Source organism: Prinia subflava, chromosome 2 (assembly GCF_021018805.1).
Source record: "Prinia subflava isolate CZ2003 ecotype Zambia chromosome 2, Cam_Psub_1.2, whole genome shotgun sequence".
NCBI classification, from domain to species: Eukaryota; Metazoa; Chordata; class Aves; order Passeriformes; family Cisticolidae; genus Prinia; species Prinia subflava.
The window spans coordinates 24,032,239-24,045,418 of NC_086248.1; the positions used below are offsets into that span (position 1 = coordinate 24,032,239).

The 13,180-nt window shown below is 39.9% G+C and overlaps 1 protein-coding gene across 2 annotated transcripts in view; it reads left to right on the forward strand.

Moving 5' to 3' along the window:
* MLIP (muscular LMNA interacting protein) overlaps positions 1-13,180 on the forward strand; it is a 105,202-nt gene that overhangs the window by 73,266 nt on the left and 18,756 nt on the right. For both annotated transcript variants that reach the window (XM_063391839.1, XM_063391840.1), the window contains 2 exons: positions 138-182; positions 6,025-6,150. In XM_063391839.1, the coding sequence (XP_063247909.1) occupies positions 138-182; positions 6,025-6,150 (171 nt within the window). The remainder of the gene's footprint in view (positions 1-137; positions 183-6,024; positions 6,151-13,180) is intronic.

Here is a 13,180-nt window from a genome sequence, read left to right on the forward strand (position 1 = left end):
ATATTCTCTCGTACCACCGCATCAGTGGATAAACCTTCTGTAGTTAAGCCTAGTGCTGTACCTGGATTTTTTTTCTGTTATGAATATAATCACAAAGATATTGCATGTAATAGTGTATATATTCATCTTTTTTGCAGGCCAACCTTTACAAGTCGGTGCCCATAGTAACTGAGAGTCAGCTGGTATGTATAGCACAGCTGTGATACACTGTTTTTCAAAATTTGCACAAGCACAAATTTTTATTAATTATTTGCTTCCTTAATCCTTTGAAAAAAACTCCAGTCAATATCCTTTTACAAAGCTGCATTGCTTCTACAGAGCTGTATTGGGGTTTTTTTCTGCATTGAATATACACCTGTCTTAAGCAGTTACAAATCCTGACACTGCTTGTAAACCCATGGGCCAAATGCCAAACTACAGAGTCATGCTGAATCTTGAGGTGTTTGACATCAGTTTAGTTCTTGGACACTTTTAATATTCCACTTGCACAATTTTGTTTCAATGCAAAAAGATTCTAGCATCTATTTTCTTCTTACACTCTGTTTTACGTCAAAGATGCTTTAATGAGTGAAAAGCAAGGGTAAGATCAAGTAAGAAAGCGAGATTATATATCAGATGTTCATTTTAGCTCTGATCACAATTTCATCTTTTTGGAGCCAAAATTTCTGAAGAATTGTCAGAAGAGAAATCATGGAGCCTGCACAAGAGACAGTGGCCACTAATAAATGCTTAGGGAAAAAAGGAGATGTGGATGAAAATTTTTTCCCATGTATTTCAGCTAATGGAATCTTAGGGACTTCCTAAGTTAATTTCATCTCCTAGCAATCTTTGACTATAACTTCTTTCATGATTTTCCTAGTTACTTTTTGAATCTTGTTATATTTTGGTCTTTATAACATCCTCTAGCAATAGGCTTTACTTTTAAATTATGTGTGGTACAAAATAGTACTTTATTCCTTTGGTTTTTTTCTTCTTCTATTTTCTAAATAACATCAATTTTTTCCTAGGTATTAACAATTATACCTAGACCTAACACTACGAGTCATCTCTGTTTCATGTAGAAAACTAAAAATGATTTGTTCATTCTTTGAAAGGTATGGATACTGTCCCATGTCATGGATCATCCTTCTTGCCCTTTTTAATATCTATTTCAGGTTTTTGTTTTTGAGATTAGGAGACTAAAACCATCAACTGCTTTTGTATATCCCTGAATACAGAACTGTCTATTTACATAAAAATGTGAAAAGGTCCTTAATTGCTATTTCTATTCCTTTCTTAACGATTTATAATACTTTATTTAGTTCTTCTTACTTGTATTGAGCAGCAAGCCAATATTTGCACAGAATGGTACACAATGAAGTCAAGATATATTTCCTGAGTAGTGAGAGCTTGTTTCTCGGCTAATTAGTTCATTGGTGCATGAGCAAATTTAGGACATAGTTTAGTTTTTTGCTGTGAAATGTATGAATGCTGAATTCAGTTATGTTTCACCTGCCTTTTATCATTCATTCATTCAGTATTGTAAGATCTCTCTGTAAGTCCTTGAGTCAATATTTTTAGTCCCCTAATTAATATTACCAGCAAACTTTGCCATCTTACCAGACATTCTTTTCTATGTGACCTGCATCCATAATTCAAAGCCCAGATTCCCAACTAGATCTCTGAGGAACTCTGTGACTTTTTCTACCCTGCTGCTGTGGACGGGGACACCCTTAACTGGACCACGTTGCTCAGAGCTCCATCCAACCTGACCAGGATTAGGGCATCCACAACTTCTCTGGGCAACCTGTTCCAGTGCCTCACCACTCTCACACTAAATCATTTCTTCCTAATACCTAATCTAAACCTGCCCTCTTTCAGCTTCAGGAAATCGCCCATGTCCTGTCACTGATGGAATGGGGTTGCAACTGGGACCTGACCCACCAGTCTCAGCATGATCTCAGGGGCCACCAGAGTCATAATAATGACAAAAAATTAGAGATGAAAGTGCCCATACATCTGTCCACGTTCAGTCTTCTGACTTTTCAGACAGATAATATGCAAGGCTCTTTTTCATGCAAAATAACTTCTGTTCCTTGGGGAGGGTGGCCCTGTCCATGCTGCCTATAGAGAGGCACCCAGGCCCAGCCTGGAGCTTATTTCTAATTGTGCACTTGCTGACCTGGGCCAAACCTGTGCCAGAGAATGCCCTGGCACTGGGTCAGTATCACTGATTATGGGTCAGCTCTGGAACTTGCGCTTTGGTCCTGTGTCATTTTCTGAAAGTTCTGTACACATACAATGGCAGCCCCGTGCTACATAGCAGCCTTTACCAATTTTTTATGTTGTTGTAGGAAGACCAAGAGTTTCCTTGGCAAAACTTAGTTTTAGATTGTTTCTCAGCATGTCAGCTGTGACATTTGTCATCAAAGAAAGAGTTCAAATTCTTAGTTTTGGATCAAAGATTTTTATGTAGCTTGTCAGGGTGCTAATGAAGTGTTCAGAATTCTGGTTGCTGGCTGATATCTGTCACTCTTTTAGCAGAGTCAGACATAAACATATGACTCAGTCAGCACTTGAGTACATGATGTTGTTTAGAAAATGCTTCCTTAAAAGCATTTCTACAGCATGCTTTTGGAAGAGGTTTTTTACAAAAGGAGAGTAGCTTATCCTTGATGATTTCAGGTACCACAATGGGCTTTTAATTGCATGGTTGCATGGTCTGGAGGAGTGCCAGAAGGCCACATGTCCTTTGTCTGCATAATAATGACTTGACAACAACTGTACCTTTCTTTTTAAATTTATATTTACCTTTATGTTGAAATCCAGACATTTTACGGATGCTTTTCAGAAATGTTGATAGAAAAATAAGTATCTTTTGGTGAATCCTACAAAGATATAGTCAGGAACAATGGACTATGAATTCATTAAATAAGCACTACATCTTTGAAAAAGTTGATCTTTGTAATGAAATGTTTTTGCTGCAGCTTGACAGTTACTACTCTTTAAAAAAATAGTATCACTGCATGGCTGATTTTTTTTGCTTTCGATTGAATATTTTTCTTACTTGATGGGACAAATGAAAGGGCCCCAGTCTGCAGAGAGGAGGGATAGTAGAAAACACAAATCTAAGGGAAGATATTTTGCTCCCTGGGCCTTGCTCTCCCGGGGTGTGTTGTGTTCTTGCCTGCCTCTGTTTCCTTCACCTCAGACCTTGGGCTGTGTTCTGTCCTTTCCCATGGCAGAAGCAGAGCTCAAAACATCCTCTCCGCTCTCCCCTCCAATGGACTCTTGACTTGTCATTGCTGGATGCATGCAGATCTTGTTTTAAGGTGATCCATGACTCAGTTTACAGGATACAGCCAGCAATCTCAGCTGCATCATTTTAAGCTTACTTTGACAATAAGCTTCTCTTTTTCCAGACTGACTGATCAAGTGTATTGCTCATATAAATAGACAGCATGGTGTTATTAAGTATGCATATTTATTTTATAAATAAATATAATAGTGAATTTAGTTTCTTCTCTGCATTTTTATACCTGGAGGAATACTGAGGATGGCAAGCTGTGACAACACTTATTTCTCAGTCCCAACTGGGCAAGATGCCCCTCAGTGCTGCAGACACAGAAGGAGCTCAGTGGCAGTCCTGTTACCTACATAAGTTGTGACAGAGACCACTTATTTTCTATGGGTTAGTCATAACAGAGGAGAATACAACTGACTCATTTTAAAGTTTAAATTCAATCACAGATCTTCGAAGACTTGACTACTTTTAAAATTCAAGTGAGAAAGTATACTTTTTCTTCCTTTTTTTGGCTCACTGAACATGTCTATTTTAAAATTATCCCTTAGCCTGCATTTCGAGTTTATGCCACAATCCATCTTGTCAGATCTTACTGTAAGAATTAAAAAAAATCATAGATATACTAAACTGAGAAGTTAATAGTCAAATTTTTTGGTTGACTGGTTGCTAACCAAGGAATTTTTTCTTGATTAAATAATCCAATTTGTCTGAAATGATGGGTATCACATGTCCATGCTAAGATTCTCTAAAATTGTGCTTTTCCAACGGAACTCTTAAAGGTACTGTCGCTCTGTCGTGGATGTGAGTGGCTGTAGTGCTGGCATGATCGGCAGTGGAGCGCTGCCGTGGGTGCACAGAGGGGGTCCTGAGACAGGGGAACCTCAGAGGGAGCTGGAGAGAAAATCTGTCTGGATGGCCAGGCTCAGAGGGGTGGTGAATGGAGTAAATCTGCCTGGTGGCTGGTCACAAGGGGTGTTCCCCAGGCTCAGTACTGAAGCCTGTTCTGCTCAGTATCTTTATTGATGATCTGTATGAGAGGATTTAATGCACCCTCAGCCAGTTTACAAGTTGAGTGTTGATCTTCCGGGTGGGAGGGTTCTGTGCAGAGGGATCTGGACAGACTGGGTGGATGGGCTGAGGCCAATTGTGTGAGGTTTAACAAGGCCAAGTGCTGGGTCCTGCCCTTGGGTGACAACAGCCCCATGCAGAGCCACAGGCTGGGGACAGAGTGCCTGGGAAGCTGCCTGCTGGAAGAGCAGATGAACATGAGCCAGTGTGTGCCCAGGTGGCCAGGAAGGCCAGTGGCATCCTGGCCTGTATCAGTGTAGTGTGACCAGCAGGAGCAGGCAGGGATTGTCCCCCTGTGCTCAGCACTGCTGAGGCCACACCCGGAGTGCTGGGTCCAGTTCTGGGCCCCTCACTGTGAGAAAGGCACTGAGGGGTTGGGGTGAGTCCAGGGAAGGGCAGCGGAGCTGGGGAAGGGTCTGGAGCACAAATCCTGTGAGGAGGGGCCAGGGGGGCTGGGGGTGTTTATCCTGGAGGAAGGTCGGAGGAAACCTTATCACTCTCAAGAGCCTGAAAGGAGATTGTAGTGAGGTAGTGATAGGACAAGAGGAAATGGCCTCAAGTCATGTCAGGGAAGGTTTATACTCAACATTAAGAAAAATTCTTTCAGCCTGCAAAGGGAAGTGGTTGAATCACCATCCCTGGAGGAATTTAAAAGATGTGTAGATGTGGCTCTTAGTGAGCCAAAGCCCTCTCCATGAAGCTGTAGGATCACTTTGCAAAAACACATCTTGAACTGTGCTGACCTGTATGAGGCATTACCTCAGAGAAACTCCAGATAAATGGCTGTGACAGCCTTTCCTCATGCATTTGTGTTTGTGTGCATTATTGGGAAAAGAATTTACTGGTGAACTTGGCCGTGGTAGGTCATTGGCGGGACTCTATTACCTTAGAGGCCTTTTCCAATCCAAACAATTCTATTCTACATTTGCATCATTTACAGTACCTGAAATCAATAGTATGTCTCCACTTTTGGTATTCTGTCTTAAAATTTCCACTCATTGGATATAATAGATGTGTAGATGTGTAGATTGAGTGCTCAGGTACATGGTTTAGTTGTGAACTTGGCAGTATTAGGTTTATGGTTGGACTCACTGATTTGTAAGGGTCTTTTCCAACCTACGTGATTCAGTGACTCTATGACTCTATAAAATCCAGCATGCAATCACTGGTTTATTCCCCAGTAAGACTTTTCCTAACATGCTTCTGCCTGGGTGTAAGTTAACAGCATCACAGGTTGTCCTTCCTTGTTTCACAGTTACTGTTTTGAGGAGCCCAGTGCGAAAGCAGATGTGTGGCTGTGCACAAAGTGTGAGTTGAACTTATCAAGCTGCAGCTGAACAGCCAGTGGAAAAAAAAAAAACAGCCAGCAAAACCCACAAACCATGGTCTGACAGCTCAGTAGCTATTTGTTTTGTCAGTAATAAACACATGCCAATGATGAAGTTCTGTGCCTAAAAGCAGCTCTTGGCACTTTTGCCCATGATCTGTATTAGAAGTATTCCAGTCAGCATGACACCTGAATAATTTTGGTGGTGAAACCTGTCATTAATAATTTTTTAAAAAATATAGTCAGTACAGCCCCACCAGAATTGATTTGTCTAACAAGTATTCTGTAAATTGTAAGGTATTTTATGTGATCCTTCTTCCATCTCTTTTCTCCTGGGTGTGTCAAGACAAAACCTGGTGTCATTCGTCCCGTGCTGGTGAAAGGAAAGAGTGCACAGCAAAAGGAGGAGCCCTATCAACCCAATCCTTTTAAAAAGTACCTTGAAGAAATCAGTGATCAAAATATTGAGCAGGTGAGTAGTTCTCACTCTGAAGGATTTTGTAGCCTCAGCTAGTTTCCTTAAAGATGAAGGAATAAAAATAGATCCTTGTTTTTTTGTTTTTTTTTTTTTTCTGGTGATGTAAAAACCTGTATATTGAGGAGACAATCTTTTCATGAAATCTGTAAGACACATTGTAAAAAAGAGGGTTGAAGTCCAGTGCTTCCCTGTCAAACAGATGCCTAGCTCATATCTACTAGAAAGTGCTTCCTTCATCTGGGGCCCAGACCTGAATCCTCTCTGAAGAGAAATAACAGCAAGGACTGGGCAAGGTTCACAACTTCCTCTCCAATGGAGACTGCCGAGGAGCCCCAGTGTGTTTCTGTTTCCCTTCCATCACATAGCTCCCCCAGGTCCATGTGTGCCCCAGGTCTGTATCCATGTCCCTCCACAGACTGAGGGTACACATGTGATGGACAGCCCGTGGGGCAGCAAAGATGCTGTCTTCTCCCACAGCCCTCTACATGAAACTGTAGGATCACTTTGCAAAAACACATCTTGAACTGTGCTGACCTGTATGAGGCATTACCTCAGAGAAACTCCAGATAAATGGCTGTGACAGCCTTTCCTCATGCATTTGTGTTTATATGCTTTATTGGGAAAAAACTTAAATATGATACACAATCTGAATGTCCCCGTAAGTTTGTTATTAACCTATTCAGTATGTTCTGAATCTTCCATCTGGAGGGAAGTAAAATGAAGCGAGTAGTCCTCTTGTCAGACATTATGTGAAAAAAATACCTTGCTAATTGAATTTCTCTTATTCCTGTGCCTCTATACTCACATTAGACATTTTCGCAATGGCAGCCCTCTCTTCTTCCTTTTAAAACAAAATTTAATTAAGAATTTAATTTGAGCTCTCTTCATTCCTCTCCATAGCTCTGATTTTATGTTGAAAAATCCAAGAATTCCTCAAGAGTACTGCAGCAGTACAGAGGAAAACAAATGTGGTATGAGTGGGTTCCAGCAACACCTATGGGTAGCATCAAAGGTTTCCATAGAATGTAGAGTTTATATAAAATATAAGAAAAAAAAGAATAAAAATAGTGATTTACAATTTGACTTTGAACTTTTGAGGTTGACTGTGAGTAGCTGAGTTCAGTGACTACAGGAAAGTTGATAGTGATGTGATAGTGATAGTTATCCATGCTTTAACTTTCTGAAAGCTTTCTGATGCCAAGGTACTGTGCTGCCATTTTCCTGGGATGAAAGAGCAGGAGAGTTATTTGGACATGTTTTTAGAGAGCTTTTGCCCTAGGCCACCTCAGCAGAGCCTTCCTGCAAAGGCAGGGGCAGTTCAGACCCCCCTTTCATCAGGGTTGGACACTGGTTATGCTGGCTATAGTTTTACTGATGAAAGGATTATGTAATCACCAAACTTCATCTTTTCAGACAAATACAAACCTGGGGTTATTGCCAGAGTTTGAAGCATTATGACATTTGAAGCTAACTGTGGAAATCAGTCCACTTACACTTTATAAATTACTTGTGGCACCTATTACTGAAATACCGACAACATAAAAAGTCCAACATTGTTGTTACAACAGAAGGCAATATTATTTTATATAAAAGATACATATTAAAATGAACAAAACAAATACTGCATTGTCTTTAATAGATAGAAAAGTTAATTTCACAATTAGTAGGTTCAGTTTTGCTTCTTTTATTTAAATTAATTATGTTGTATGTTTTACAGTACTGATAAATTGGTATATTTGTCCTAAGCTAAGTAATATTACAAGTTGCTGTAAAGTACTTGTTATTTTAGAAGATCTTTATTAGGACATCTTTGTTCTGAAAAAAGAAGTAGTGACTTGTATTCAGATGAATTTACTTAACAGAAACTGGTTTTGTTTGTGTGAGAAATGACTAAGAGATTCTCATCGTGGTATCATAGAACAATTAATAGTATAATAATGTGTGAATCTAGGGAAAACACTGAAGTGCTGAACAAGACAGTATATGCTCTTGATTTCAGCTCCTGCCTCCCAGAGTAGGTTCATGGTGCTGATATTGTATCCCTTGTGGGATATATCAGGAGGAGACTTGGATGCCCAAGAGTGGATGTTCACAATCTTACAGCACCTGTGAAACTTTCCTGAGGGGTTCTAGTGCCTGTAGGAAGGCTGCAGCGCTGACTGTCAAACTGGGCTTGGTGCCAAGACAACAGCTTGAAAATTGCTCTGGTTGTCCCTAACCATGGGTTTTTCAGCTTGTAAAGACTAATGACTCATTCTCCCCCTTCACCTGCTCTCAGTAAAAGCATTTTTTGCTGTACGGTGGCTGACTTCCAAAGAGGGGGAGTTCTTCCTACCAGTATTCGCCCCAAATTGGGTGAATTTACAGCTTTCATGGGATATAAGAGCTGGGAATTAAAACTAGGAGACTGGGAGCTAAGCATTCTGCTCTCTGTGGAAGAGCTAGTTCTAATTACTAATCTGTCCTCAGATAAGAACTTAGCAGGCACTGACTGTGGGCCAAAGTGCTCATACTGTTAGATTTTCCCTGTTTTTCTTTGAAGGTCTTCCCAATCATGCTGGGAGATTCAGCTCTTACATTTCTATTCTCTCCCTCTCTCTGAGTTTTCTCTTCCTTTCTTTCTAATACCGTTGCCAACAACAACCTCTCTAGGTAACATCGCTGCCTCTCCTTCACGTAGCACATCTTGAAAGCACAGACCCTTTCAGACTGCATCTTCGAGGAGGATAGAGAGGAGATGAGATTCCAGATGGCATCAGCTTTATTAATTTATCTCTTTTGATATTTCTTAGACCTCTGCAGTACGTCCCTGCCCTGCCAAACCTCTCAGTGTGACACTGAGCACTGGTGACTATGGGTGACATTCAGTTTGAGACATAATGATGCAGCCAGCTGTAACTGCTGACCTTCAGCTTCACATCTCTCTGTTGAACACATATGTTTTCTGCACACCAGAGAGTAGCTTGTTTGTCTTGCATTTCATTAAGAAATATCACTATGTGGAAAAGTCCATTTCCTTTAAAAATAAACAGTAGTTTTTCCTTTAAAGGTAGATGATCTCATGCAGATAATCCACATTAACTAACAGAGAAAAATAATATCTAAATTAGTAAAGATCATCTGGAAAGGATGTAGTTCAGCTCACAGATATCTTTCATCATCTGTGTTCTGGGTACAGAGTATATAGATTTACACTCGTGCAATAAAATTTAATAAATCAAGGGAAAACCCCAGTTTATTTTGGCTCCTTTTTTTCATGTTAGCATATGCCGCCACCTTTTTTTTTCTCCCTGAGGGTCTATACTACTGGTATTACTATTACCTAGCGGATATCCACCCCTCAAACATTTGTTACAGACAGAGTGTAATATTTTTGAGGTTCCAATCCAACAGTATTAGGCTTCCCACATTTTTAGATGCCTTTACTGGAGATTGTATTTTTCCCATCATGAGACAGATTTTTTTTCCTCTTAGGAGATTTCAGTAGCGTTCCAGGAATTTTCTAAGTATGTTCCACTTTGTTCAAAAAAGAACCATGAAATACACTGGAACTGGATATAACTCTGTAGCAGTGCTGATATGACAGCCTTATGAAGATTTTAATTTGAAATTATGGAAACAAAATTTTTTTGGGGGGAAGATTGAGCATTTTGTTACAGAATTATATAAAATGACTCATAATGAATGTTAGAGAATTCATGTGCTTGCAAATATTTATTAGCAGGAATGTTTACAGAGCCCTCTGTCATTTAAAAAATAAATTACTTTGGGCAATGGAAGAAGAAAGATAAGGACGAACCAAAGAGATATTAGCTCCATTTGATGTGAACCTGTGTGACCAGTTTGCAAAGGTTTATCATTAATAGAGGCAGGACTGGTATCTTTGAAGAGACACAGCAGGAGGCAGGGCTGGCCTGGAGTGGCTGGGCTGCTGTAGGGCTCTGATCCGCTCTTTGCTCGTGCTCACTCATTTGGAGGATGATGCATTAGCTTCTGCTGGAACTAATCACAGCTCTTGTCACAAATTTTCTGGTTCTTTGGCTCAAAAGCACATCACAGTGGAGTTTCTGGTCTAGATAGCCAGCCAACTGGGTGAGAATCCAGGATGTATTGTGTCAACAGCCTTGACAAAATTTAAGTGCAAGATGTGTGCCAAAACCTGCGTATGTCTCCTTGACTCTAACCCGAAGCTTTTGAAAATCTCTTTTCAAAAAGGATTTTATCCTTTAGTCACAAAAAGAGCATATATATTGGGTTTTCTTAACCAGAAACACTATTAACTACTGACAACTTAAAGCAGCAAAAAATACTGTGTATGCACTTTCACTAGTTTAATACTTAAATGTCTCAAAAGTCTTATTGGAGTCCTGCAAAAAAACCCAGAGTGCTCCTGCTCATATACAGATACAGCCATCTTTTGTACCTTTCAGACACTGTTTTAACATTGGGTTTGTTCCTGTTTCATTAAATCTCCCAAACACCTGTGTGTCCAATTTCCCTGGAGATATGACAGCTTTTCCTTTCCTGGACACAGCTTGTGTTGGGCCTTGCTTTCTCTAAACCAGCTAGGACAGGCTCCACTCTTCATTCAAACTATTTCTTCTCTAAAGCAGAAATAATCTATTTCATCCCTTATGCTCAGATTAGTTTTAACATTTACTTACACTAAAGTAATGAGGTATTTCTTTTTTCCTTGGTGATTGAGTGAAGCAAGACTAATCTGAGAGAAATACAGACTTTTCCAGTGTCTCTATCTGTCATCCTTACAAGCAGTTTTCTCTTGCCAGTACAAAGTGAATGATGTTATTGCTGACATTTTTATCATCTTTGAAACAGCATTGGAAAATTTGGACAAAAAAATCTCTGTAGTCTGATCTGTGTGGGTAACAGGACTGGCTAATGAGTTTTTAGGGTGCAAATTGTGTTCTGCGCCTTGACTGAAGTCTTTCTGATGAGCAGCTGACACAAGGTATTTATAGTACCTCAAGAGAGCCCCTGCCCTAGAAAAGCATTGGCTGTGGAAGTTCGTAAAAGATGCTGTTTGGAACCTCTCATCTGCATCCCTTATATTTCCTCTTTTTTTAACACAGAATCTGGCTGCAAATGATCAAACCTTGTTTCCAGGAGAGACTATCCCACTCTGAGATGTATAATGTACGTTTTTTGGTGCTGTTTCTTTAGGCTATGCTGTGGTTTTCTCTTCAGGGGAAATACCAATGTGAAATACGTGTCACTAGTTTCAGGCACACTTGACAGGAAGTCAAGATTGCTTTGGAAAAATCTATCATCTCTGCAGAGAATACATGTTAATCAGCTGTCAGACTCTGAAGAAATACCTGGAAATGCCTTTCTCTTTCCATGATAGAGGCATAGTTTAGGTTAATAGACAATGTCAACAGTGTTTGATATTGGCCCCTCCATTCTGTGGGATTTACAGAATTTACCATTTTACTCACTTATGAAGATGAACCAGAACTAAAACTAAAACTAAAATCAACCTTCCATTCTGTCTTTGAGACATCCTGAACAAAAGCACCTTTTCACATCTGAGAGACCGGTTTAAATAGAACAAAAAATTTCTGTTTAAGTGTTTACTGAACTGGGCTGACATATTTACTTAGGCAGAAAAGATTTTATAATCAACTTTTTGGCAAGTTTCCTGGTTCATTGAAGGCTTTCACATGGACAAACAGATAGTTCATATGACCAATAAAACCATTTTTTATAATGAAAATATGTATTTACTGTTGCTAATAAAAACAATGTTAAAAACTCAGAAATTTGAATATAAAAGTGAATAAGTCAGGAAAAAGGTAACTAAGGTAACGTGAAGATAACTAAGATAGTGTAATTTTTTAATATGTCATGTCAGCTGTTCTTTGGCAAACAGAATAATCATGCCAATACTGGGCTATTTTAATACAAACAGAGGTTTTTTCACCCCAAAAGCAAATATTCATCAGTTAGAATTTTTAACGTTTCTGTTTTGATCTATAATATTAACATTCATTGAAAACCAAAGGAAGATAAAGTTTGATATTGTTCTCATGATCAATATTTAACATTTGAATCAGTATATGCTAATAAAATTCCTAACAGTATTTGCCTATTATTTCCTGTACCACCCAACTGAAGTCGGAGGTGTTAATGTTTTCAAAAAGAAGTTATTTAATTTATTGTCGTAAATACTTGCAGTATCAGAGAACATGGCACACCAGACACAGGACAAGGTGTTGAAATTTCAGAAGGTTTGGCCCATTCTGTAAACAACATCCTGACAGCATGGGAATTTCTTTCTGTTCTTTACTAAGCCTGGACTATTTTCTCTGTTAGTTCCCAGGAGTTTCCCCTTTCTACTTCTCATCCTTTAGGATAAGGAATAAAATGCAGTGACTCCCTCACTGTCTCTCCAGCCACCCAGTAAATGTGTGGTCAGTGTCCACAGGGTCAATCGATGAATGTTATTTTCTAATTACATGTTGTGTTTTGCTTCACCTTCCACTAGAGGGCAAAACCTGCTGGCATAACCTCTTATAACCACTCTTAATGTGTTAAAAATACAGTATTGAAAAGGGACAGGAGGTCACAGTGAATGAAGTTATTCCCCACCTGCACTATTGTTAAAAAAATATCTTAAACAAGTGTTCCCTCAGAAATGGGAAATGGAAACAACCAAAATGGATACCTATGTTTTATATTAGGGAGACTAGATATGGTGAGGACCTACAACTGGGATCATGTCACAACCAGCAGTAGGTGAGTGTTGTAGTTTAAATTTTGGGGGGTCCCCAGGGAGTGCCCCCCGGAGACCCCCGGGGTCCTAGAGGGTTGTGGGGTTCCTGTGCTGGCAGGCAAAGAGACTTCAGACGCCGGTGGGGTGCTGATGAGATGAGGGTTTATTCAGAGTCCCACTCCAGGCAGGGAGCATGGTCCTGCGGGAGTGGGGGAAGGGAAGGGAGAGAGGGAAGGGAGGAGAGGGGAGGGGAGCGTCCGGAGGCCTCCAGGGGAAGGGGGGCAAAGAGGG